The sequence below is a fragment of the Pollicipes pollicipes genome, unplaced genomic scaffold, assembly GCF_011947565.3.
Source record: "Pollicipes pollicipes isolate AB1234 unplaced genomic scaffold, Ppol_2.1 Scaffold_7261;HRSCAF=8764_pilon_pilon_pilon, whole genome shotgun sequence".
Classification (NCBI taxonomy): domain Eukaryota; kingdom Metazoa; phylum Arthropoda; class Thecostraca; order Pollicipedomorpha; family Pollicipedidae; genus Pollicipes; species Pollicipes pollicipes.
In genome coordinates, this window is record NW_023597054.1 from 26,064,183 (window position 1) to 26,086,981 (window position 22,799).

At 51.1% G+C, this 22,799-nt stretch overlaps 1 protein-coding gene and 1 long non-coding RNA gene across 2 annotated transcripts; both read left to right on the forward strand.

The window, feature by feature from the left end:
* The first annotated feature begins 1,684 nt into the window (after positions 1-1,684).
* On the forward strand, positions 1,685-6,723 carry LOC119111236 (chromatin target of PRMT1 protein). Its single transcript, XM_037235057.1, has 5 exons — positions 1,685-1,759; positions 3,443-3,543; positions 5,105-5,306; positions 6,169-6,343; positions 6,653-6,723. Exons 2-5 carry the CDS (start codon positions 3,491-3,493, stop codon positions 6,721-6,723), a joined length of 501 nt encoding a protein of 166 aa, XP_037090952.1. The 5' UTR covers positions 1,685-1,759; positions 3,443-3,490.
* A 36-nt stretch (positions 6,724-6,759) lies between these two features.
* LOC119112825 (uncharacterized) lies at positions 6,760-8,616 on the forward strand. Its single transcript, XR_005095790.1, has 2 exons — positions 6,760-6,828; positions 7,623-8,616. It is a non-coding gene; the product is annotated as an uncharacterized LOC119112825 (long non-coding RNA).
* Positions 8,617-22,799: the final 14,183 nt, after the last annotated feature.

Genomic DNA, 22,799 nt, shown 5'->3' on the forward strand with positions numbered 1-22,799 from the left:
ACCGGGTGGACCGCATGGATTCAGACAGGACCAGACGGGATCAGACATACCCAGGCGGGATTACACGGGATCCAAGGGCACCATACATGACTGAGAAGAAGCGGATGGGACGGGACATTCAAAATGGGATCAGGCGGAACCGGATAGAACGTGATGGTGCCAGACAGGACCGAATGAGATAGGACTAAATGCTATTGGAACGGAACGGATAGGAACGAAAGGGGACTGGACCAAACCAGATGGGACAAAACGACCGGGCGGGAGCGGACATGATCAAACGGCACTGAATAGGTCGAAAGGAACTGGGTGGGACAGAATGGAATGACAAAGGCTTCGGCCGAACCGGACTGGGTCAGACAGAACCAGATGCACGTCATGAATGGAGACGGAACCGGACGAGAACAGACTAAATAAGAGGAAACCGGGCAGGATGAGACCAGACCAGACCGGATGGACCCGTGAAGGGACCTGATCGGACTGCGCAGGACCAGGCGGAACCGGATCGAGCTTGCCGTCGGTAGGTCCACTGTTCGGCGCTCTGGGCCCCTGATCAACACATGGCCCCTCCTTTTGTTCAGGCATCCCAAACAATAAGAATCGCGGGCCGGCCTTGTTCCTCCCCGGGAAATGGGCCCCCTGGCCTGATACCGACTCGGAGCTAACTGTTGGGTGTTGGTAGCCTCTGGCTAAGCCTGAGGCCCGCATTGTTCCACAGTATTTCAATCGATGCGAGGGTTCATCTTACTGACATTTGAAGTCACGACCCTGTGGACTGGCATCTGCATGCTATTTATGCAGCCAGCTCTTCGGGTTCTCTAGCTTTTCAATCGGGGCTTTGATCGTTGGCCTGTAGGGTATATTTGGACTCTCTTTGGACCCCTCGGAACACTGTTCTGGTGGACTCGGAGCCCCTTGTCAACATAGGGATCCCTTGTTGCGCACTCTGGACTCCTGATCCACCCGGTGGCCTTCATTGGCTCAGTGACCCAACAAATGTAAATTACGGGCCCCGGCCGTGTGCTGTTCGGCACTGATTCTGCGTGACCGACATAGGGGACCTCATCTACCCTGAGGGTCCTTGGTGAACGAAAAGGGCCCCGGGCTGGTATCTGAGGGTTCGGAACTTTGAGGCGGGCCGGGAGGAAGGGCACGTGCCTTTGTTCCCTCCTTGCTGCATGCATCGCTGCCCAGACAACAGTGTAGAGGTCTCGGAGTGAATGCAAGAGATCAATGGCAACGTGGAATGCTCCTTACCAATCGGAATAATACAGTAAGCGGTCATAAAGGCTACCTACGAAGAGCGGCCCCTGGACAGCGTGATGAGTTGTAAAATCCCCCCCCCCCCCCCCCCCACTACCCTCTAAATCACGGAGGAATTATTTTTGTCTGCTCATAGACTCTTCACCTTCGCTTGCAGCTGCTCCTCGTCGCCTGGAGATCTAAATGTGTCGAATTTGTTACGTGTGCTAAAAACTGCTTCTGTTCTGGCGGCTGTGGGCCCCTTTGAAGCCTTTGGCTCCCCTGGAGTCACAAAAAGCGCCATGACGCCTTGGCTTCCTCTCTAGATTCTTCACTAGACATATGCGGCCCCAAAGGAAATTGTCGAGTTTGGCTGCGCTGGCTGGAAGTGCTAGCGAACTTCACAATCAGCTGACAACTGCACCGACGATTCGTGTGCCCGGTCGTGGGGCTATGTAAGTGGCGCTCGTGGGGGAGAACGGCAATTTTTGCGTGACATAGGACATAGAGCTATATTAAGGTATGAGAGGAATTCACTAACGTCTGGCGCATGTGCTGATAGCAGTACGGTACGGTTTGCTTACTATATGTAGCTGATGTCGGGCTGAGTGCGAGGCCTGCGTCGGCGTTACAAGGGTGGCTGGAATGGTTGAACTTGCATGGATAGTACTTCAAGAAATATAACATTGATGGGTTTTCCATCTGTCCATTGTGCACATGTTTTCGATCACATTTCTGAGGTTTTCAAAACCTTGGGTAACAACTTGGCCTGTATGCCGAATCGAAGGCAATATTGCTGCATGAATGTTGGGAACATGGATAAGCTTTGGTGCTTGCCCAAAACTTGCCTTTTTGTGTGCAAGAATGAGAGAAAAGCGTGGTTTGATATAATTCTCAATGTACAGTCCTGACAAACTGCAGCACTGAAATATTTCTACATTCAAACTTTGTGCTCAGCCATTGCTGTTTGATGGCGTACTTTGGAGGTAATAGGGTTATCTATAAGCATGAGATTAAAATGCTGCTATTATTAGCATACCAATCTGGTTTGTGTGTGCCTGCCATAGGCCTGTGCAAGGCCAAAGCTTTGCATATTTTAAACAATATCAAAATATAATTTGTGATGTAAATAATGTTACTGAATGAGCTACAAGAACTGGTGGTGCTGTTTATTTATTAATTCAGTAACTTTTTCATTTGTTTGCTTCTTTTATGTTGCATATTCTATCCTGTTGCCTTTTGACCAGTTTGCCATCCTGGTAGGCAGACTTTGTGTAGTTTTGAAGGTTCAACCATTGAGTGGGCCAAAGCCTGTTGTGTTTAATTGTGTGCCATGTTTTATCTAGTTTGCAAACTATAATTTCACAGAGTATGGCATGTATGAATATGATAGAGAACTATGAATTTGACCAAGTATTTAGGGAACTGGAATGTTTTGAGTGACAGCATGGTGTACTGCAGTAAGAAACAAATGTGTATTTAATTCAGAAACTTTTGAAATTGTAAAAAATGACAAATTGATTCTCATTTTCATTATTTATAATTTACCTATCACATTATTTATTGTTACCTAACTAGTGTTAAATGCCTCTAACTATTTGTCATGCTCCAGGTAGCCCTGTATCTTTGCCACTCTTGTCCTTGGCTGTCTTTTTGTGGATGCCGGTCTGGCCTGGACGATGCTGTGCTGGTATATAGATATGTCTTGGTGTCTTGGTGGCAGGCTGCCCCTGTGAAGTGAGACACAGTGCTTCTTGCTTGGGGAAAACAATGAGCAGTTAACCACCCTTGCAGGCTGCTGCCTCCATTCTAACACCTTCCTATTGTCAGCATTTTTCATTCAGTCAGTTTTTTTGTATTTCTGCTCATGTTTCATCATCATCATTATCTTAACATCTTTCAGATGCACTCCAACCCCTGGGGCTATTTGGCTTTGCCCACCTCTCACCCTGGCAGGAAGGAAGGGCACTGCTGGGCATTAAACCCAGTACCTCTGATTTCCTGGTGTGGGTTTTCCTTGTGTGTTTCTGGTTTTTTTTTTGCAATTTTACAACATTGATTAAGGCATTCTGTTTCAAGGCACTCAGGTGCTGAGGCTATGTTGCATCATCTGCCTCTCACATTACCAGGGGTGGCAGGCACCAATGTTGTTGCCTACCCTTTAGTTCTGAACTTAAGTTCTGAATTGTTATAACAACTTCAGTTTGTTGACCAGTTGATTGCTCATTTCTCCCAGATCAAGATATTAGACATGCTTGGGAAGATAACATTGCCAAGAACTACCAGTGTCAGCCTGAATGACAGGTGAGTCAGAGCTAGTGAATGCTAACAGATGGTGTGCAATGAGTGAAACAGTGAACCTTTGGAGGTGTGAGAAATGCATTTTTAAAGTTGATGTTTTAATGGCACTGTGTACCAGCACATCCTGTGGTGGTGACCTGCCAGGTGCACATTATGGTACAGAGTTTTAGAAAACCATCACATGTGGAGTGAGGCTAATGTGAGCTCCCTCACATAGTGAGGCCACATGAGTTTTCAGTGCATGTTCTTGTCGATTGTCGCTGGTCTGTTTTTCAGATGATGCATTGTGGAGGTAAATTGCTGTGGAAACCACTATCTTGTTATCAGAATTTGGAAATAATAAAGTAGCATGTTTTATAGTGTTTTTATGTACATGTTTTATGTACATGTATTGCACCTTGTATGATCTTTGCACATCAAATCCCAGCATAATAAATGCACTGGAACTCTGTTAACTGTCAGTGAGCATTCCTTCTCCTGGATGATTGTCAACACTTTGCCTGACTTGGTCTTGAGGAACCTTAACACCAATAGGGGTGTTCCTCAGCTGCTTTAACTCATGATGTGCATGAACTCCTGATCTCGATGCTTAAAACTTTTTGTTACACATGATGTGACCTTGACATTGACTGATTGTGACAACATCACATGTTTTTGCAATTGTCATTATATCACCACTGAAAATATTCAGGGCCATCAAACCCTGGGCTGTGTGACAATATAGAGGAGTCTCCTACCAGAAAAGGAATCAAAGTGTTCATATTTGGAAGTCCAAACAAGCCTATGAACCAAAAAATAATGAAGGTGTATGTGGACTTGAAGTTTGATGGCAAAATTTTTGTACAGGATGTTTTCCAAGGATCGCTGCTTCCCGGCGCACATCGTACTACACACACACTGGAATCATTCAATGGTCTACAAATTGTTCAGGGATAACATGGCTGATGAATCAGGCAACCTCATGGTGCGCCTGTTTTTGGTGATGCGCTGACAACGGGTGCACTTGTGGTATTGCGATTTCGTCAGCGGCCGGTTTTAGCAGTTTATAGCTCCGACGGCACCGCCAATGTCGTAAAACCAGAGCGTCATGGAATGCGCGATTCATTCTTCATGCCAAATGAGCTTTATTGAAGTCTGGTGACCAGCAAGACTTATTTCGTAGAAGGAACATTTTATGGCAGTTTCGGATTATGGCGCGGTGCGGCAATTGTCCACCTGCCGGTGTCGTAAGCCCTCGGGCTTCGCGTTGAGCCGCCTCATCATGCATAGGATCTGTAAAACTGCCTAATGGGAGTGGATTTGGATGCTATGGTGACCCGTAACACACCAGCGAGGGAACTGTTGTACTGTCATTTGCTGACTGGTGACATCATTAGGCCGCTTGACCTCACATATAATGAGAGGTTTATGGAGCTGTGATCTATCATCCGTCGCCTGTCAATGGAGGGAGCCCTCAGGCACTGGGGGATCCGTGACCTGTCAGTGATTGCCAAGACCTGTCAGTCTTGACCGTCTGGAGCCGACCGACAACTCGGATTGATGGAGCGTCCTGCGGCCGGCCCAGGTTCTCGACGCTCCGCCAGCTGCGCGAGAACCAGCAGCAGGAGGAGCGGCTGCACCAGCACGCCAGTTCACAAGCCAGCCGACATCAGCAGCAGGAGGTGCGGCTGCGCCAGCACACCAGCTCACAGGCCAACCGGCACCTGGCTGAAGAGATGGAGCAGCGGCCGGCCGTCCGTGCCGGCTTGATTCACCCACAGCGCGTGGTGAGTGCTCTCGCGGCCTCGGCTGACGCCGCACCTTGGTACGCCGGTTGTCGCGTTCGAGTGTTAACGCGAAGTCAACTCAATGTAGCATTACCATTTCCTTTTGGTCTAATTTACAAAGCTTTTTCACGACATGGACTTAGGCCAGGATTTTAAGGGCAACTGAAAACACATCAGACGGAACTAGATAAGTCAGATGAAGTGTTAATATGAAGTGAGATAGTTATCTGGGATAGGTATCAATAAGATTCTAAGGATAGTACGCACATTGTCAAAACGGCACTTCAAAGCTGTCCCGTCTACAAGCTATAGTGGTTGACAGTGGGTCCATTTTCTTTGCTCTGATGTATATATGAAAAATGCTGTCCATGTACTAATTTCTCCTTTGTAGTTATGTCCTGCAATGGTGGTAACATTCCAGTTTCAATCGCAGAAAGGATGTCCGGCAATTGTGATATTTCTGCGATTGCAACTGGAACGTCAAAGATCCCTTATTCAGTACCGATAAAGGTTGTCCCGTTGGCATCCAAGGCGAAGGCTGATTGATGGTTAGGACCATGTGGGTCTGGGATGAATCTGAGGTCGGGGAAACAGGGACAAAGATGGGCAACTTCTTAAAATCATCCGTTAATAGTTCACTGTAGGTAAACCGGGCCTTCGATCTTGCCCACCTCTCAATGTCTTTCCGTGTTTTGTGGTCTGACACGAAAAATGCTGGTGAAAGGACTAAAATCAATCGGTATGTGGGTCAATTCCCGTTACGTTCTGTTCTGCCTTAACGTGTCCCCTCTCATAGGAGCTGCGTGTTGACTCAGGCGTGTATGGGTCACCTCTGACCTGGAGCGTGCCACGCTTGCCGCAGGCGCCGGCCGCGCCGGCCTCGCCGCCCCAGAAGCGGCTGCACGTGAAGCAGCGGCTGGCGATCCAGGCGCGGCTGGGTGTGCTGCGCACCACGCCCGCAGGTGGCGCCCTGGTTGGCCGGCTCGGACGCGGCCGCGCGCCCCAGGCCAAGAGGCTACAGACGGCGGCGCGCGCACGTGAGTATGCCGTCGGCCGACAACTACCCCATGAGCGCCTGGAAAAGTATCTTGTTACTCATTCTCAGGAAAGTGTAATATGTCCGGTAATGGTTGTCTCCCGTATGCATGCCGCCTGCCATGGTGGCGAAGTGCGGGTGTCTTCTCGACCCTCGAAGCTATCTTCTGTTCGGTCACCGCTGCGTTGTTATGCTTGCTTCATCCCACGGGTCATGTATCAGGGCTATTCCACGCCATAGTTGAGCGGATTGCATCGGGCTGGCGGTCAGTCGCTTCTGCCGCGTGTTGGCTCACCGCTGGCGCTGGCAGGGTCGCTAACGGGCCTGCCAGGCGGAGCCTCCTCTAGCTCTGATTACGCTCCGGACTCTGACGTCACGTGACCTTGTTGCAGCGGCCGGCGTCGCGCCGAGCCGGCGGGGGTCGGCACCCGTCACCAAAGGCGGCCGCGGCCGCAGTGGCGCCACACAGACCGGCTCCAGAGGCCGGTAGGTGACGCCGGTGTCGGCCGGTGCGGTCCACAATCTGAGGTCCGGCGGCGCCGCTGGGCAGGCGGGTGGTTCACAGGCTGTGTTGGAATTTTTGGATGGGCATAGGTGTATTATTTAGTCCCAGACAGGTTGGTCTACTGCATACTCTGAGGCCTTCATTTGTGAGCGTCGCCGTTGTGCTCTGTACTCGGCAGTCTGGTTTTAGAAACGAGACCTTTGTTGTCCGGGTATGGAAACGAGGCTTTTGTTGTCCGGGTGTGGAAACGAGATTTTCGTGGTCTGGTTGTGAAAACGAGACCATTGTGGTCCGGGTGTGGAAACAAGACCATCGTGGTCCGGGTGTGGAAACGAGACCATTGTGGTCGGGTTGTGGGGTGGCGATTGGTGCCGTGGTTGTGTGTATGCAGGACATCTGTGATTGGCGCTGAAGGACACCACGTCTGTGGTATGGTCGTAGTGGCTGGGAGGGTGACCAGTATGCTGTGTACTCTGCGGTCCAGTGTCGGCCCACGAATTGTACTTTTTGCACTCGTTGACCCGCCCATAGGACGGTGTTCGCTGTGCTGTCTTAGTCCTGATGTAGAATTGTTGGAGCATGACCCCTGCTGCGTGCCGTGTGCCCCGGCTGTGGGGCAGTGCTATCTGTACTCTGGTCATGGGAGATTGGCCGGTCCACTTTGCGCTCTCTGTTGTGGCTATGGGACAGCGACCGGTCTGCGGTGTGCCACGTGGTGGGGCCGTGGGGGGAGGGTCGCCTGACCTGACATGACCCATGCTGCCCCGTGCTGCAGAGGGACGCCGTCGGCGTCGCGCGGCCGTGGACAAGGCTCGGCGGCGCGAGGCCGGGGGCGGGGTGCCGGCCGTGGCCGCCCCACCGCCCCCGTCAGCAAGGAGGCTCTCGACAAACAGCTGGATGCTTACATGTCCGGCACCAAAGGCCAGCTGGACGCCGAGCTGGATGCTTACATGAAGGAGGCAGACGTCTGAGCGGACGGGCCGGCGCAGTCGAACCGCTGCTAAGCCGCGAGCCGCCGACGTGACCCCGATCCCGTCCCTGATCCTGATCCTGATCGCGACCCCGTCCCCGTCCCCGGCCCCGGCACCGGCCTCGACCCTGACCCCGGGCCGGGCCAGGCCCCCTCAGGACGGCCGGAGTAGGCCGGCCACGCCCGATGCACCCCCGCTCGTCCGTCCCCCTCTCTCATACGCACCGCGCGCGGTGCTGTGGCGCGCCCGCCGCTGCTGTACATACATGGTTGCCACGGTGAAATGTACTTCTTCGTTCGTACTGGGGTTTTGCGGCTGAGGAAATGGAAGATGGGATAGACTGCGAGCGTTTGCCGGAAAGCAGAGGTGGCAAACAACAATGTAGACGTGGTTGGGGGCAAGCAGCCGGTTTGCATTGATTGACGCGATGCCATATGCTGTGCTCTCCCGCTCCGGACGCGACGCGAGGCCGCACGTGAGCGCCGGTCGGACCGACGATGCCCCCACGGAGCCAGCCAAGTGCCGCTCCTACACAGCATCAGAATGTGATCAGAGTGGGTCTGTCCATCACACCCTGGCATGGCCAATTCTGAAGTTGAGGTGGTCGATAGGAGATATGTTCGCAGATCGCAGACCATGGGCAGTTAATCGGCTGTGGAATTTCCGAGGCCCTGTAGCTGGATCTGGCCGCGCGGTGCTGCCCTTCCTGCGTGGCGCCACGTGCTGAAATAGATGGCGGCACCATGGGACTGGAGTATGTGAACTGTCTGGCAAAAGAAAATGTGTGACCCGGTCTTGTCTGATCATTTGTAGAAAGGGTTGGGAGGAGTTCGGCGAGTATTTTTGTTTCAAGTTGCAGCGTATGCCGAGTGGCGCGGACACCGTGTCCGTATGCGGAGTAGCGCGGACGCCGTGTCCGTGTGCGGAGTAGCGCGGACGCCGTGTCCGTGTGCGGAGTAGCGCGGGCGCCGCGTTCGTGTACCGAGCGCGGGCTGGCGCCACGGAACCGGAAATGGGCGCCGCTGCGGCCCCGCCGGCGTGCGTGAACTGCAGTACTTCCTGCGAGCGGGAACAGCGGCCACATCTCGAGAATGTGCCGCAGCCCCGCCGTCACAGCTCGAGAATGTGTCACGGGCCCCGCCGTCACATCTCGAGAATGAACTGTAGCCCCCGCCGTCACATCTCTAGAATGTGCCGCAGCCCTCGCCGTCACATCTCGAGAATGTATCGCAGCCCCGCCGTCACATCTCGAGAATGTATCGCAGCTCTCGCCGTCACATCTCGAGAATGTATCGCAGATCCCGCCGTCACATCTCGAGAATGTGTCACGGGCCCCGCCGTCACATCTCGAGAATGAACTGTAGCCCCCGCCGTCACATCTCGAAAATGAACCGCAGCCCCCGCCGTCACTTCTCGAGAATGTATCGCAGCCCCGCCGTCACATCTCGAGAATGAGCCGCAGCCCCCGCCGTCACATCTCGAGAATGTATCGCAGCCCCGCCGTCACATCTCGAGAATGTATCGCAGCCCCGCCGTCACATCTCGAGAATGAACCGCAGTCCCCCGCCGTCACATTTCGAGAATGAACCGCAGCCCCCGCCGCCACATCTCGAAAATGTGCCGCAGCCTCCGCCGCGGGAGACCACGCCGCCATCACCAGCCGGCAGCCTCCGCCGTTATCCTAGCAACAGTCTCACTGGATCGGCGCCGACCGTGGTAGTGCGCGTGACCAGGAGGGGGAGGGGGGGGGGGGGGGCAGCATGCTGGCACTGCCGGACACCGGGGCCGACGTATCCGTTGCTGGCCTGGACTTGGACTGGACTTGGACCGGCCCACATGAGTGGGGAGCTCGACGACAATCTACAGCCGCCGTCGATCCATCCCCGCGTCACCGACGTACGCGACCCGGTCAGGCGGCAGCCTGCCCGTCACCATCCGACGCGGTGACGCCACGGTCTCCGACACCGTGCACATCCTGGGAGCGCTCCGTCTCTTACTCCCCTGGAGAACGGCCAGGAACCCCCGAGGAGTAACGGACACGTACCTCAAGCAAATGCGCGCGATCGCTTAAAACCCGGGTATTTCAGCGGCGCCGCCGCGGGATTCGTCCGCGTGCGGCCTCAGTCGTCGGCTAGCGCCCAGCCACGGCGTCGCGGCGCAGTCGTTCGGCGCGGCCCCGTCCGGCCGTCGGCAGTCGCCGGTCGACGTGTGCGGCGAGGGCACGGGCCGTCGGCTGCGGTCAAGGTCGACACCGCAGCCGACCGGGAAGCCGTCGGTCGCATCGGCGGCACCCGCACTGGCGCCACTTGGGCCGGCCGCCGGGTCGCACAGGGCCTATATGTCGGTCAGGCACTACCCGTGCCGGTATGGGCCCGAGGGCCCACTTTCCAAGCAGCTACAAAACCGGGTCCGGCAGTTTACCCTGGTCGGGGTCCCTGTATCTGAGGGCACATGCATAACATGGAGTCCGGTGTTCGCAAGGGGCCCCGAGCCGACTTCGGGGAGTGTCCAATGAGGTCCGCAGGGGGCCCGGGAGGCCCACCGGAACCGGCGATTAAGGACCCGGTTGGAGGGCATAAGAACCCGAGGGGCTGGCTGTATGGCACAAAGAATTCCGGTCCGTAGGGTCGTGGCCTGAAGTATCAGTCATATGGCCTCGTGCACCGTTTGGGGACCCCCTGAGACGATGCGGGTGCCTGAGTCGGCCAGAGACCACCGACACCGAACAGCTCCCTGACGTCTGACCACTGGATGCCCATTTTCCAAGAAGGAGCAAGGCCGGTAGTCACAATTTGCATTGGTCTGAGCCCCTGAAACAATGGTTGGAACCCTATGCCGGTCAGGAGTCCACAGTGCATAATAGGGGGCCGTGTGTCGGCTAGTGGTTGCGAGTCTACCATGGGCCTTGAGGAGGTCCGAAGAGGGGCCGGAGGCTCCTCGGGACTAGAGATCAGGGGCCTGATTGGAAGGCTGAAGGGCCCGAAGGGCTGGTCGTAGGTCATATTAGGACGCACACGCGGGTAAGACCGATAAGAGCCAATAGGAGGGTCCTTTGGGGAGCTGGGGAACCGTGTGACAGTGCAGGTCTCTATTTCGAACAAAGGCCTTCAACGCCGAAGAGCCGGCTGCGTGTCAGTCTAGATTTAGAGGATTCATTTCCCAAGCACGAGCAACGCTACCGCCTGGCCCTGCGATTTGCATTAGTCGGGGCTCCTGCAACAATGCCAGGCTCTTTTATCGGCCAGGGGCCCACAGTGCCTAACATGGCGCCTTGTGCCAACGAGGGGCTTCGAATACGTCAGGGGAATATTTGGAGCATTCATTGACGTCTCTTGTCACTGAACGGAGACGAGGACGGGGACGCTAATTACAGAGAGCCTCTTGCGTAGGTCGGGCCCTCCGATAACGGAAGGAAATATGACGACCTACGATGAGTGTTCACATTGAAAATACGAAAGGTTTTTGGTTCTTGACCGTCGGATTCGGTCGGCCCCGGGCCTCTCTTCGGGTCTCATTGAACACTGCTTTTGGTCGACTCGGGACCTCTTGCCAACACAGGATCGCCGTTTAGGTACCGTGGACCCCTGACAGATACATTGACCACGACCAACGTAAATCGCTGACCTGACTTGGTCGCTGTTTTGGCAGTGGGTCCTCAGGCCCATACCGACACGGAGTCGACTGTGTAGTACTGGTAGTACCTAACCAGCAAATAGGCCTTGCCGACTCAGGGGTCCCCGAATGGCGCAAGGCCCCCTGACTCTCATCTGAGAGCCTGCCCCCGAAGGTCGGGCCCCCTAAAGAAGACCCCGTCCAGCCCCTGGTGCCCTCAGACACGGCTCCAATCAGGTCCTTGATCGTCGGCCCTGGTGGGCCCTCCGGGACCCTGAACTCAAGGTGGGTGGGGGGGGGGGGGGCTCGTACCCCATTGGCCCATTCTTTCCAAAATGCAAACCGCCAACCAGGAGCCAGGGCGTCAGTGGTTCTTTCTGTGGGCAGCGCATTACAGGGACAGATCCCTCCAACTTCGAGCATCACCAAATATTAGCTGTATGACGATGCATTGAAAGGAACGAGGTACAAATCACGTCGCCTTTCCTTTCACAAATTTTCCACCGTCATGCTTCTTTCCGAGACAAAGATTGCACCACACCCACAATACACCGCATAATGTATAACAAACAGCCCTCGTCATGTAAAAATGATTGATGATTCAAGTTATCATTATCTTCGACGTTTTTTTTGAAACACAAAATGCATTTACTATTGATCCGCCAAGCCTATTGCCTCTGCCATAGGCTCGGCCCACAATGTCCGTGAAATTAGCGATTCATTCAGCGATTTTTTTCAGCGACGAATTCCAGTTTCCCTGAAAAACGGCTTCAAGGTCAATTTTGGCATGAGAACACCAAAAATATCCCTTATTTGCAATGTCATGCGATCTTCGAGGTCAAAAACTGGGTCAAAGGACGAGGAACTTCATATCACCCAAAAATTACCGGCCGATTTTCAACTTGCAAATGTCAGAATATTCACCACAAAAAGAACTAGCGTCTTTTAAAAGCTCTGACCTCTCAAGGTCACCCTTCAAGGTCAAACGCCGGCCCAAGGGACGGGGAACTCGATATCATCCAAAAATTACCGGCCGAGCTTTACCTTGCAAATGTCAGAATATCTACCATAGAAGGAACTAGCGTCGGTCAAAAACTTCTGACCTCCCAAGGTCACCCTTCAAGGTCAAACGCCGGCTCAAAGGACGGGAACTCCATATCACATAAAAATTACCGGCCGATTTTAAACTTAAAGACACCGAAATAATAACCAGAGAAAGATAATTCAAAAAGTCCTGACCTCTAAAGGTCACCCTTCAGGGTCAAACGCGACCTAAAGGGACGGGGAACTCCACATTGCTCAAAAACTTCCGCTCGATTTTTGACTTACAAAGGTCAGAATATTCATCACAGAAAGAACTAGCGTCCGTCAAAAAGTCCTGGCCTCTCAAGATCGCCCTTCAAGGTCAAACGCGGGCTAAAAGAACGGGGAACTCGATATCACCCAAAAATTACTGGCCGCTTTTTAACTTACCAAGATCAAAACATTAAACACAGAAAGAGCTAGCGTCCGTCAAAAAGTCCTGGCCTCTCAAGGTCACCCTTCAAGGTCAAACGCGGGCTTAAAGAACATGAAACTCTATATTACCCAAAAATTACCGGCCGATTTCAACTTAACGACATCAAAAGAATCAACACAGAAAGAGCTGACGTCCGTCAAAAAGGACTGACATCTCAAGGCCACCCTTCAAGGTCAAACGCGGGCTCTAAAGAGAATGAACTTCATATCACCCAAAAGTTACCAACCGATTGTAAACATACAAACATCAGAATATTTCCTACAGAAAAACAGCGTCCGTCCAAAAATCCTCACCTCTCAATGTCACGCTTCAAGGTCAAACGCTGGCTCAAAGGACAAGGAACTACAAATCACCAAAAAATTCCCGACTGATTTTTAACTTGCAAACATAAGAATATTCACCACCGAAAGAACTAGCGTCCATCAAAAGTCCTGACCTCTCAAGGTCACTCTTCATGGTCAAAAGCGGGCTCAAATGAGGGGAACTTCATATTACCCAGAAGTTTCCGGCCGATTTTAAAATGACAAACATCAGAATCTTAAACACAGAAAGAGTCCGTCAACAAGTCCTACCTCTCAAGGTCACCCTTCAAGGTCAAACGCAGGCTCAAAAGACGGGGAACTCCATATCACCAAACGATTACGGGCCGATTTTTAAATTACAGAAACCAGAACATTCACCACACAAAGAGTCCGTCAAAAACTGCTTATCTCTCAAGGTCACCCTTCGAGGTCAAACGCGGGTTGAAAGGACGGAAAACTCCATATCACTAAACAAATTACCGGCCGATTTTTAACTTAAAGATACAAAAAATCACCAGAGTCAAAATCAATCAAAAATCACCGTCCTCAAAAAGTCCTGACCTTTGAAGATCACACTTCGAGGTCAAACGCAGGCTCAAAAGGCGGGGAACTCCACATCACCCAAAAATTACCGACCGATCCTAAACTTGCAGACATAAGAATATTTACCACCGAAAGGACTAGAGAACTAAGTAACTAAAATAACTAACCTTCGAGCCCGCGTTTGAACTTGAAGAGTGACATTGTGAGGTCAGGACTTTTTGACGGAAGCTAGTTCTTTGGTTGTGAATATTCTTACGTTTGCAAGTAAAAAGTCGGTCGGTAATTTTTGGAGGATGTGGAGCTCCCGTCGTTTGAGCCCACGTTTGACCTTGAAAAGTGACCATGAGAGGTGAGGATTTTTTGACGGACGCTAGCTCTTTCTGTGGTGTATATTCTGATGTGCGTAAGTTGGAAATCCGCCGGTAATTTTTGGGTGATATGGAGTTCTCCGTCCTACGAGCCCGCGTTTGACCTTGAAGGGTGACCTTGAGGGGTTAGGACTTTTTGACGGACGCCAGCTTTTTTTTGATGAATGTTCTGATGTTTGTAAGTAAAAAAACCTCCGGTAATTTTCGGGTGATATAGAGTTCCCCGTCCTTTTAGCCCGCGTTTGACCTTGAAGGGTGATCTTGAGAGGTCAGGACTTTTTGACGGACGCTAGCTCTTTCTGTGGTGTATATTCTGATGCACGTAAGTTGGAAATCCGCCGGTAATTTTTTGGTGATATGAAGTTCCTCGTCCTTTGAACCCACGTTTGACCTTGAAGGGTGGTCTTGAGAGATCAGGACCTTTTGACGAACGCCAGTTTTTCGGAAGTGAATATTTTTATGCTTGCGAGTTTAAAATCGGTTGGCAATTTTCGTGTGATATGAGGTTCCCCATCCTTTGAGTTCGCATATGACCTTGAAGGGTGCCCTTGAGAGGCTAGAACTTTTGGATGGAGGCTAGCTCTTTCTGTGGTGAATATTCTGACATTTGCGAGTTGAAAATCGGCCGGTAATTTTTGGCCTATATCGAGTTCCGCGTCCTTTGACCCAGCTTTCGACCTTGAACGTCACATGATATTGCAAAATAAGGGTAATATTTGTTGTTCTCATGTCACAATTGGCCTTGAAACCCCTTTTCAGGGAAATCGGAAATCGTCGCTGAAAAAAAAACGCTTAATAAATCGCTAACTTCACGGACGTCGGCGCATATAAGTTAATGCGTCGAGCCTGTGGCATCGAAAGTCCTTTGCCAATTGATTCACCATAGTTGATACCCTGTCCTTCCCAGAACATGTAACCTTGGAGCAAGTCAAATGCCACCAAAAACGCCCTAAACCATAAAAAACTGACTGCAGACAACCGCATGCTCCGACACTATGGGGTTCGATGGAACGTTCACCAATCGACTTGATATAGTTGATATCTTGTTTTATCCAAAACATAGTGCCTTTAGGTCAGGTCATTGGCTGCAGATAACCCCATGCTTCGAGCCTATACAGCCGATTGGCATAAAACCTTTACCGATCGGTCCTTTTTCAGAATAAGATGACCTTGGGTCATGTGAAAGTTCACCAAAAAATTCCAAAAAAAACCGGAAACATGGGCTTGCAGACAACCCCATGCTCCGAGTCAATGGCACCAGTCAGCATCAAGCATTCGCCGATCGAAACAGCAAATACCCAAAAAGGAATCTGTACGACCTCCCAGACACGAACTTGTCATACACCACTCAGTGTCCGGATTGAAATATGTTACCAATTATACGGTCGGGAGCAAAATTACCACCATCCCTAAGCATTTCTGGATAATTTCTCATGGTTTTCACCATTTTGGAGATCTTCGAACTGATCCAGGGTCACCAGGTTGTGGAAGAAATGGTTATCAACTATGGCACATCGAATGATAACGATTTTATGCTGATCGGTCACGTAGGATGGGAGCATGACGTTTTCCACGACTAATTTCATAGTGTTTTTGGCCGTTTTTGGTAACTTTTGACCCGACCCAGGGTTACCGTTCAGGTTCCGGAAAGGATAGATTATCGTCTACGGCACATCGATTGGTAAAAGTCTGGCGCTGATCGGTCCAATAGCCTCGCAGAATAGGGTTGTCTTCAAACTTATGTCAGGTGGTATGGCCGTTTTGGGTGACTTTTGACCTGACATAAGGTGCCACATTCCAGATAGGATAAGTTATCGACCAAGCGGCATCGAATGGCGGCGTTTCGGTGTCGATGAGCGCCATGGGCTCGGACCAGGGGATGGGGACCTGGGGTTGTCTGCAGCCAATTTAGGTTTTCAGCGCCTGTGGTGACCTTTGACCCGACCTAAAGTCAACACATTCTGGAAAGAATAGGATATCGACGATAGCGTTTGATCAGTGAAGACTTAATGGTGATCAGTGCAATAGGCTCGGGGCATCGGCTTGTCTGCAGACCTACTTTTCCGGTTTTGTTCTGCATTTTTGGTGACCTTTGACCTGATCCAAGGTCACCATATCCTGGGGAGGATAGGGCATTGACCAAACGGCATCGAATGGTGAAGGCTTGATGGAATCGGTACCATAGGCTTCGAACATGGCGTTGACAGCAGGTTTGGTCGACCGTTTAGTCCCTCCCCTGGCCTATTGGTTAGCATTCGGACTGTTCTCGTGAGTTGGATGGGTGCGGTTAAAGGTCTGCCCCAAATGACTATTCAGGACATGGGACACACTTTCGTGCTGATTCATTTCGGGTGATTACGGTTCGTATATTAGTGTACGTACTTAGTTTAACTGCGTCCCAACTTTCTTGATCGCAAGCTCCTTTTTAGGGAGTGTGTGATGTAGGTCGCGTGGTGTTTCAATTATAACCGCGTTCCTTGATTAATTCTAACATACAAATCAATAATTGTATTACGCCCTTCTTTCATAGTTATGCTTCTTGATTCGACATATATGCTTCTGGGGAATACCTTTTTAGTGTCGAATATCATGAACTGGTACGCCTTCTTTCACACGAAGCGTCTTGAGGTTCACATGTAAGTACATTGACCTAGTAACGAGCGCTAGGCCACCGCGACAGGTATTACTGCCCTTATGAAGTTTGAGCTTTTGCTACGGAAGATCGTCAAAGCTGGTTAGAACGCGATGCATATAATGAGTGTAGTTTTCTTTGTCGAGATAATGTCAGAAGCGTTGTAAATTTAAAATATCACAACTTAAGCGTACAGATACACGAGCGTTATGCTGAACCATGGGTGTAGGAACGGGGGGGGGGGGGCGGGGGGGGCCATGACCCCCACTTTTCAAGGTGGGGGGGGGGGGCAGAAATGTTAACTGCCCCCCCCCCCCCACTATTCAGATTAAGGTTGCATTTGGCTTAATTTTGCACTACATTTAACATGCATGCCGATTTGCCTAGTTCACCAGCCACCTCCCTTACGATGCGTCATCTTTTCGTTTGCTCATTTGCCATCGCTTAGTGTTACAGCCACAAAGCCGACGCCGCACGGCCTGGAGACTGCAACGCCGGGCGTCGAGGCTGCTATTGCTATGACTTGCGAGCGCGCATGTTCAAGACCATATTACATAGTTTTCTTATCAGTAATCACCTCTGACAGGATCATGAACAATTTAAGACGAACATGAGTTAGCTATGTTAATACAAATTAGGAACCCCACTTCATCTACAATCTACAGTCAGGGAGAACTCAATATCTCTGAAGAACACAGAAAAACACGGAAGTGGAGTCTATGTGACAACTATCGGACTACCTGCGGTGATCAGGGATGTTGTTGCGTCAATGAGAGTTCCTTTACTGATCTGGGGCTAACTGCGCGGGTCAGAGGGCCTCCCGTGTCAGGGATGGGAACAATGTGATATGACATATCCTTCTAATGGCCTCCGGATCGACCAGGAGATTCCGTCCCGTGCCACCAGAATGATAGCCAGAAGACACTTCGCGATGGGATGGAATGGCCCTTCAGCCCTTGACTGGAAACGGTAATGTACCCCTGGTGTTCTACTCAAGAGGCCCCTTGCCCGGAAGGAAATAAGAAGCCTCATTATTGTTGGGTAAATGGGTGTCTCATTATTGTTTAATAGGGTGGGTCGAAATGAGCTTAAAAAACGAGCAAGGTTATGCCATGTTTGCCCGAGAACGTTCATTTTTTTCAGAATGTATTATTGAAACAAATCACATCAAAAATGCATGCCCGCCCGCAACCCCGAGAGCAAGGACAAGGATGGCCTGGGTTGCAACTTCCGTAAAACCCAAAAGTTTCGGCCACTGCAAGTGCCACCAGACGGCGGGCGCTGCGTTAATCTGTCTCCTGGATAGATAAATAGCTGCAAAAACACGAAAAGCAGAGATTTTACCTTCACTCTTCTAGTTCAACCCTCAGATTCCAGCCCCACTTCGCGGTGCTTTACGGGCCAATCTGTTCTTTTCGTCAGTCTGAAAATTGCACACGTGAAATATGTGCTCAGACTGCCTTCTTAATGTAAGATCTGATGTCATGAAGCGTTCAAGGATGCTTTTTTAGAAGCGTCGTCATTTTCGTCCACCCGTTGGCCGCAACTTAGCATTAGCTGCTAGGCCGACGCCGCGCGGCCTACGGAGACTGCAACGCCTGGGGTCGAGGCTTGTGTTTCTAAGATTTTCGAGTGCGCATGCTCAAAATTACGTCACATAACTTGTATTACCAGTCTATTAAAGTGTTTAAAGGTAACCGTATCAGTGGTGTTATTATTGTCATCCAGCGGTGGACCACGACTAAATATTTTAGCTACTGGGCTAACGCTCCGCGGACTATGGAGATTGCAACGCCTGGTGTCGAGGTTTTTGTTGCTAAGATTCGCGAGCGGGCGTGCTAAAAAGCACGTTACATAAATTGTATCACAAATCGATTCTGACTGAGTGGTGAACATTTTCAGAGAAACATGGCTTGGCCATGTTAATACACATTGTTGACCACTCGGTCTGCAATCAAATTTTCAGATTCAAACTTGGATCAAACATACCGATCTACAATCTACCTTCGCGATGTCCTCAATGTCTGTAGAGCCCAGATAATTTTTTTGACAAAGCGTCTGAATTCTGTCGGTTTAGGAAGAGTTCTCTAATCATTGTAAATTAAGAGCGCCGATGATTCCTTCGATGCAGTCGTTCAACGCCTGATTTCTGCAGTTTATTGACCTCAAAATACAAACAGAATTGAGCTCACGGTAGCTCCTGGTTTCTGTTCCGGTTTTAAGGCAAACATAACAATAATACGAATAGAGCCGTATCACTTGTTACCAAGCAAGCTACATCCCGGGATTTGGAGAGGGGAGGATCACCGTAAGATGGGCTTTGTCAACCTTGTGTTCCCCGTTGGCAAGGCTCTGGCTACGCCCCTGCCTACACACAAAAGCAGATCAAGTCGTACGCGTTGCATGATGGGCAATGAAGTGTCCGTTGGGCCAATTCATGCCTAAGGCAGACAGCTTCCCAGAGGCTATTTTTCAGCGATGGTGCTGTGAGGGAAGATAATTCGGAAAAAGATACTGTTGCAGGTGTCCAATACATGCTTCATACACCATGTAGTAGTAACGCTGATCCAAAAATATGCAACAAAACAACCATACGATCAGTTCGCAGTCGGTCATGCGTGAGACATCCGGGCTAGGGCAGTGGCCACCGACGGCGGACAGGAGCGTGGCCCAGAGGAGGAACATATGACAGATAGGCCTTATCATGTGGATTGATTTTCTTAAAGAGAATTTCCAGTTTTATGGCTTTTGTCACATTGTTTCTAGCAGTTTCAGGCTCCCAAATTTGTTTCCGCCTAAAATGCTGCGACAAGTCCAATCTCTTGAAAAGCAGTCAGCGCAATGAAGGCGCGTGAAAAATCTGTCGCACTGTGAGTCATCGATCCACTTTCAAAATTCTCACCAGCCAACATCCAGGCCGTACTTTGGCATCTACGCTGTGGAGGCAGATGCTCCCTCAATGACCCAAAATGGCTACCCGTTCGTAGAATTTTGCCTTCCCAGGGAAGACAATGTTAAAATGGACGAATAATCAGGGGAAGCTGGGAAGCCTTATTTGCCAAATGACACATGAGTCGAATATGCAAGATTGTGCACCAGTGAGAAACAGCTCTAGATGCATATATAACAAAGCAGCCATGACATTTGAATAAAGAGCAATAACAGCCTCCATCCCTAGCCCCCCCCCCCCCCCTCCAGTCATCGGGCTCGCTTTCCAGAAGAAGTCCTTGAAGTACACCCTGAGCTTGGCCTCCCCCGTTTTTTGAAACGTTCCTTCGCCTATGTACTGAACATCAAACAGAAGCGCTGTACTGAAAATTTCATATGGAGACTTAGCTTGATAAAACCTCACATGAATCGGTTGGTTTAGTTTTGGTTTGAAGCAAGCAATCATGAAATCAGATCGGGCATTCGAAGCACGCGCCAGAAATCGACGAAACAGGATGAGTTCCACCCTCAGACCTCGGCCCAGGCCTACTCATACTCATGTTTACATGCATGCATACTGTCACTTGACATGCGCTTGATAACTTTTGTGTAATCGCTGTCCTAGCTGCTCAGCCGCCCTTCCTCCCAGTAGCGATGTCACGCATCGTCGTCCCCGTACGCATTCCGCTCTGTCCCTGCCGGCGCAGCGGCAGTTTTTGTGCGCCGCGGCGACAAACGGCCGGGTTGCGTGGCTCAGGGACAAACAGACGCACCAGAACGACCCCATCCGTTTGCGGCAACCCGGTGAGCTGTCGCCTGAATATGGTCCTGCAGACGTTGTTCGTCTTTGCCTGAAGCCCCCGTCGATGCGCCGGCAGAGTGAGTGTGTCGCCGCCACGTGCCGTGACGGGATGATCGGCCGTCCGTCCAGAGCGACGTTGCCAGCTATCGGAGCTTCGAGCTCCCTGCGTGTGGCACACTTCTGCGACCGTGCACCGGCGGCGTCGGCTCGAGAGTGTCGCTCCATCATCTGGCCGGGCTGGGACGCGGCATGACAGACGACACACTACAGCCGGGATCAACCGGCTGAGCTGGGACGCGGCATGGCGGCAGGGTGTCGCTCCAGCACCCGGTCGGGCTGGGCCGCATAATGATGACAGAGTGTCGCTCCATCATCTGGCCGGGCTGGGACGCGGCATGACAGACGACACACTACAGCTGAGATCAACCGGCTGGGCTGGGACGCGGCATGGTGATAGGGTGTCGCTCCAGCACCCGGTCGGACTGGGCCGCATAATGATGGCAGAGTGTCGCTCCATGATCCAGGCGGGCTGGGCTGCGACATGATGGAGAGCGTCGCTCCGTCATCCGGCAGGCTGGGCCGCATAATGATGACAGGCGACACAGTACAGCTGTGTTTCGGACCGGCGCCGCCCCGCTGCACTCCTCGGCTCACTCCAGCGCGTTCTTCACAGACGGACAGGGCCAACACCGGTGTCGCTTTGTATTCTTTTGTGGGACCCTGCCCCTGCCCCCGTAATGCTGAACGGGGCTCCCCAATATCTGCCTGATAACATATATCCCGCAGTATTTCTGGATGGTGTATTACAAATAAACAGCGCACGTTCGACTATAACACAAAGACTATCTATCTTCTTTTGACATTGTTTACTGGCCATGGCCACATGGGCAGATTCGGGGATTTTGGTCGCGGGCACCCCTCCGGAAAAGACGTGGATTTAAATGAAAAATGCTGCTTTATCTTAAGAGACCCAGAATATGCTAAGATTTTGGTTACCACATTGTATAAACTTGTTTAAAGCACCGTATGATATATACGCCTGGCTGATTGATCTTCACCACAAAAATAACTATATCGCATAATGCAAGTTATGCCTCACGTGAGCAACGTCTCACACGCAACACCTCACAACACCTCACACCTCACGTGTAGCGTGGTCTCGCGTGGTCGGTCCCGCAAGACTGCCATGACATTGGAAAACCCAGCACCTTTATTGGTTTTAGTTTGGCGCCTATGATGGGCATTGAGATCACAAGTACAGTAAGACCCCAGCAAGTGACCTGTTTGCCGTAGCAAATCAACACATCTACGCGATGCGATAGCAAAAGTGGGACCAATAGAGCTCAAGAAACAGAGTGAAATCTATCAAATCTCTTCTTGGCCCGTGGGAATCTTCCTGCAAGAAGGTCCGCAGGCAGGAGGTTCCTTACCCGCTTGCACACAGGACATACCCATGGTGCCCATGGTTGTTACCTCAGGACCCAGGGCAGGCACCGCCATGTGGTCGTTGCGAGAACCAACTGACTGTTCACCATGCTCTGGTGGACTGTAGATCCCGGGACGCTGAGAGATCATGCTACTTTTGTCGGTTTAGGGCTTTGGCTTCCCTAATAGGGGAAATGCCAGAGGTCGACATGGACAACGCTCTTAAGTTTTTAGGTGCTGCTGGACTTCAGGGAATATATTACGCTGTCAAATCTCCTAACTCCATCAGTGCCTGTTCCTTAACTTGAATACACTCTTAACAGATAAGTGCATAAGTGCACAGCTTGGGTGTGACGTGGTCCTTGTAGCCCGCACGCCCGAGAAAAAACACGCAACAAACACAGGCACACACAGCCGTTCTGCAACAGCCTCAGCTGTGGTGAGCGCGTGCAGCCGGTCACGCGTTGTCGAACGCAATACACGAGCCGGCTAATTTTATCCCATATCGTGTCGTTTGTCACTGACAGTGTCCGCCAGAACCTCCAGATTTGGCTTGCGATAGTTGGCAATGGAAGTCTCCGAAGACTCTTGGGCAAATAACCGTCATGAGTTACTCAACGCATGGGGCGCAAGTGGAATTTTCCTAAGGGTAAATATTTGATATAAAATAATTTAATATGAAATAATCAATGTTAAACAATTTAACATAGAGGTAAATATTTTAAATATTTACCTATTTACCGCGCCACTAACCCACCCACCCCTCCCACAATTTTCTACCTCGCTTTGGTAAAATTATTTTCTAGCCGAGCCCTCTGTGATTCAAAGGCATAGAATGATGGTCGAATCC

Excerpts from the sequence above, each read along its gene's own strand:
- LOC119111236 (XM_037235057.1), top strand. The coding sequence starts at position 3,491 with ATGCTTGGGAAGATAACATTGCCAAGAACTACCAGTGTCAGCCTGAAT. Across the intron at positions 5,307-6,168 it reads TGATTCACCCACAGCGCGTG|GCGCCGGCCGCGCCGGCCTC; the intron begins GTGAGTGCTCTC and ends CGCTTGCCGCAG. Across the intron at positions 6,344-6,652 it reads ACAGACGGCGGCGCGCGCAC|GGTCGCTAACGGGCCTGCCA; the intron begins GTGAGTATGCCG and ends TGGCGCTGGCAG.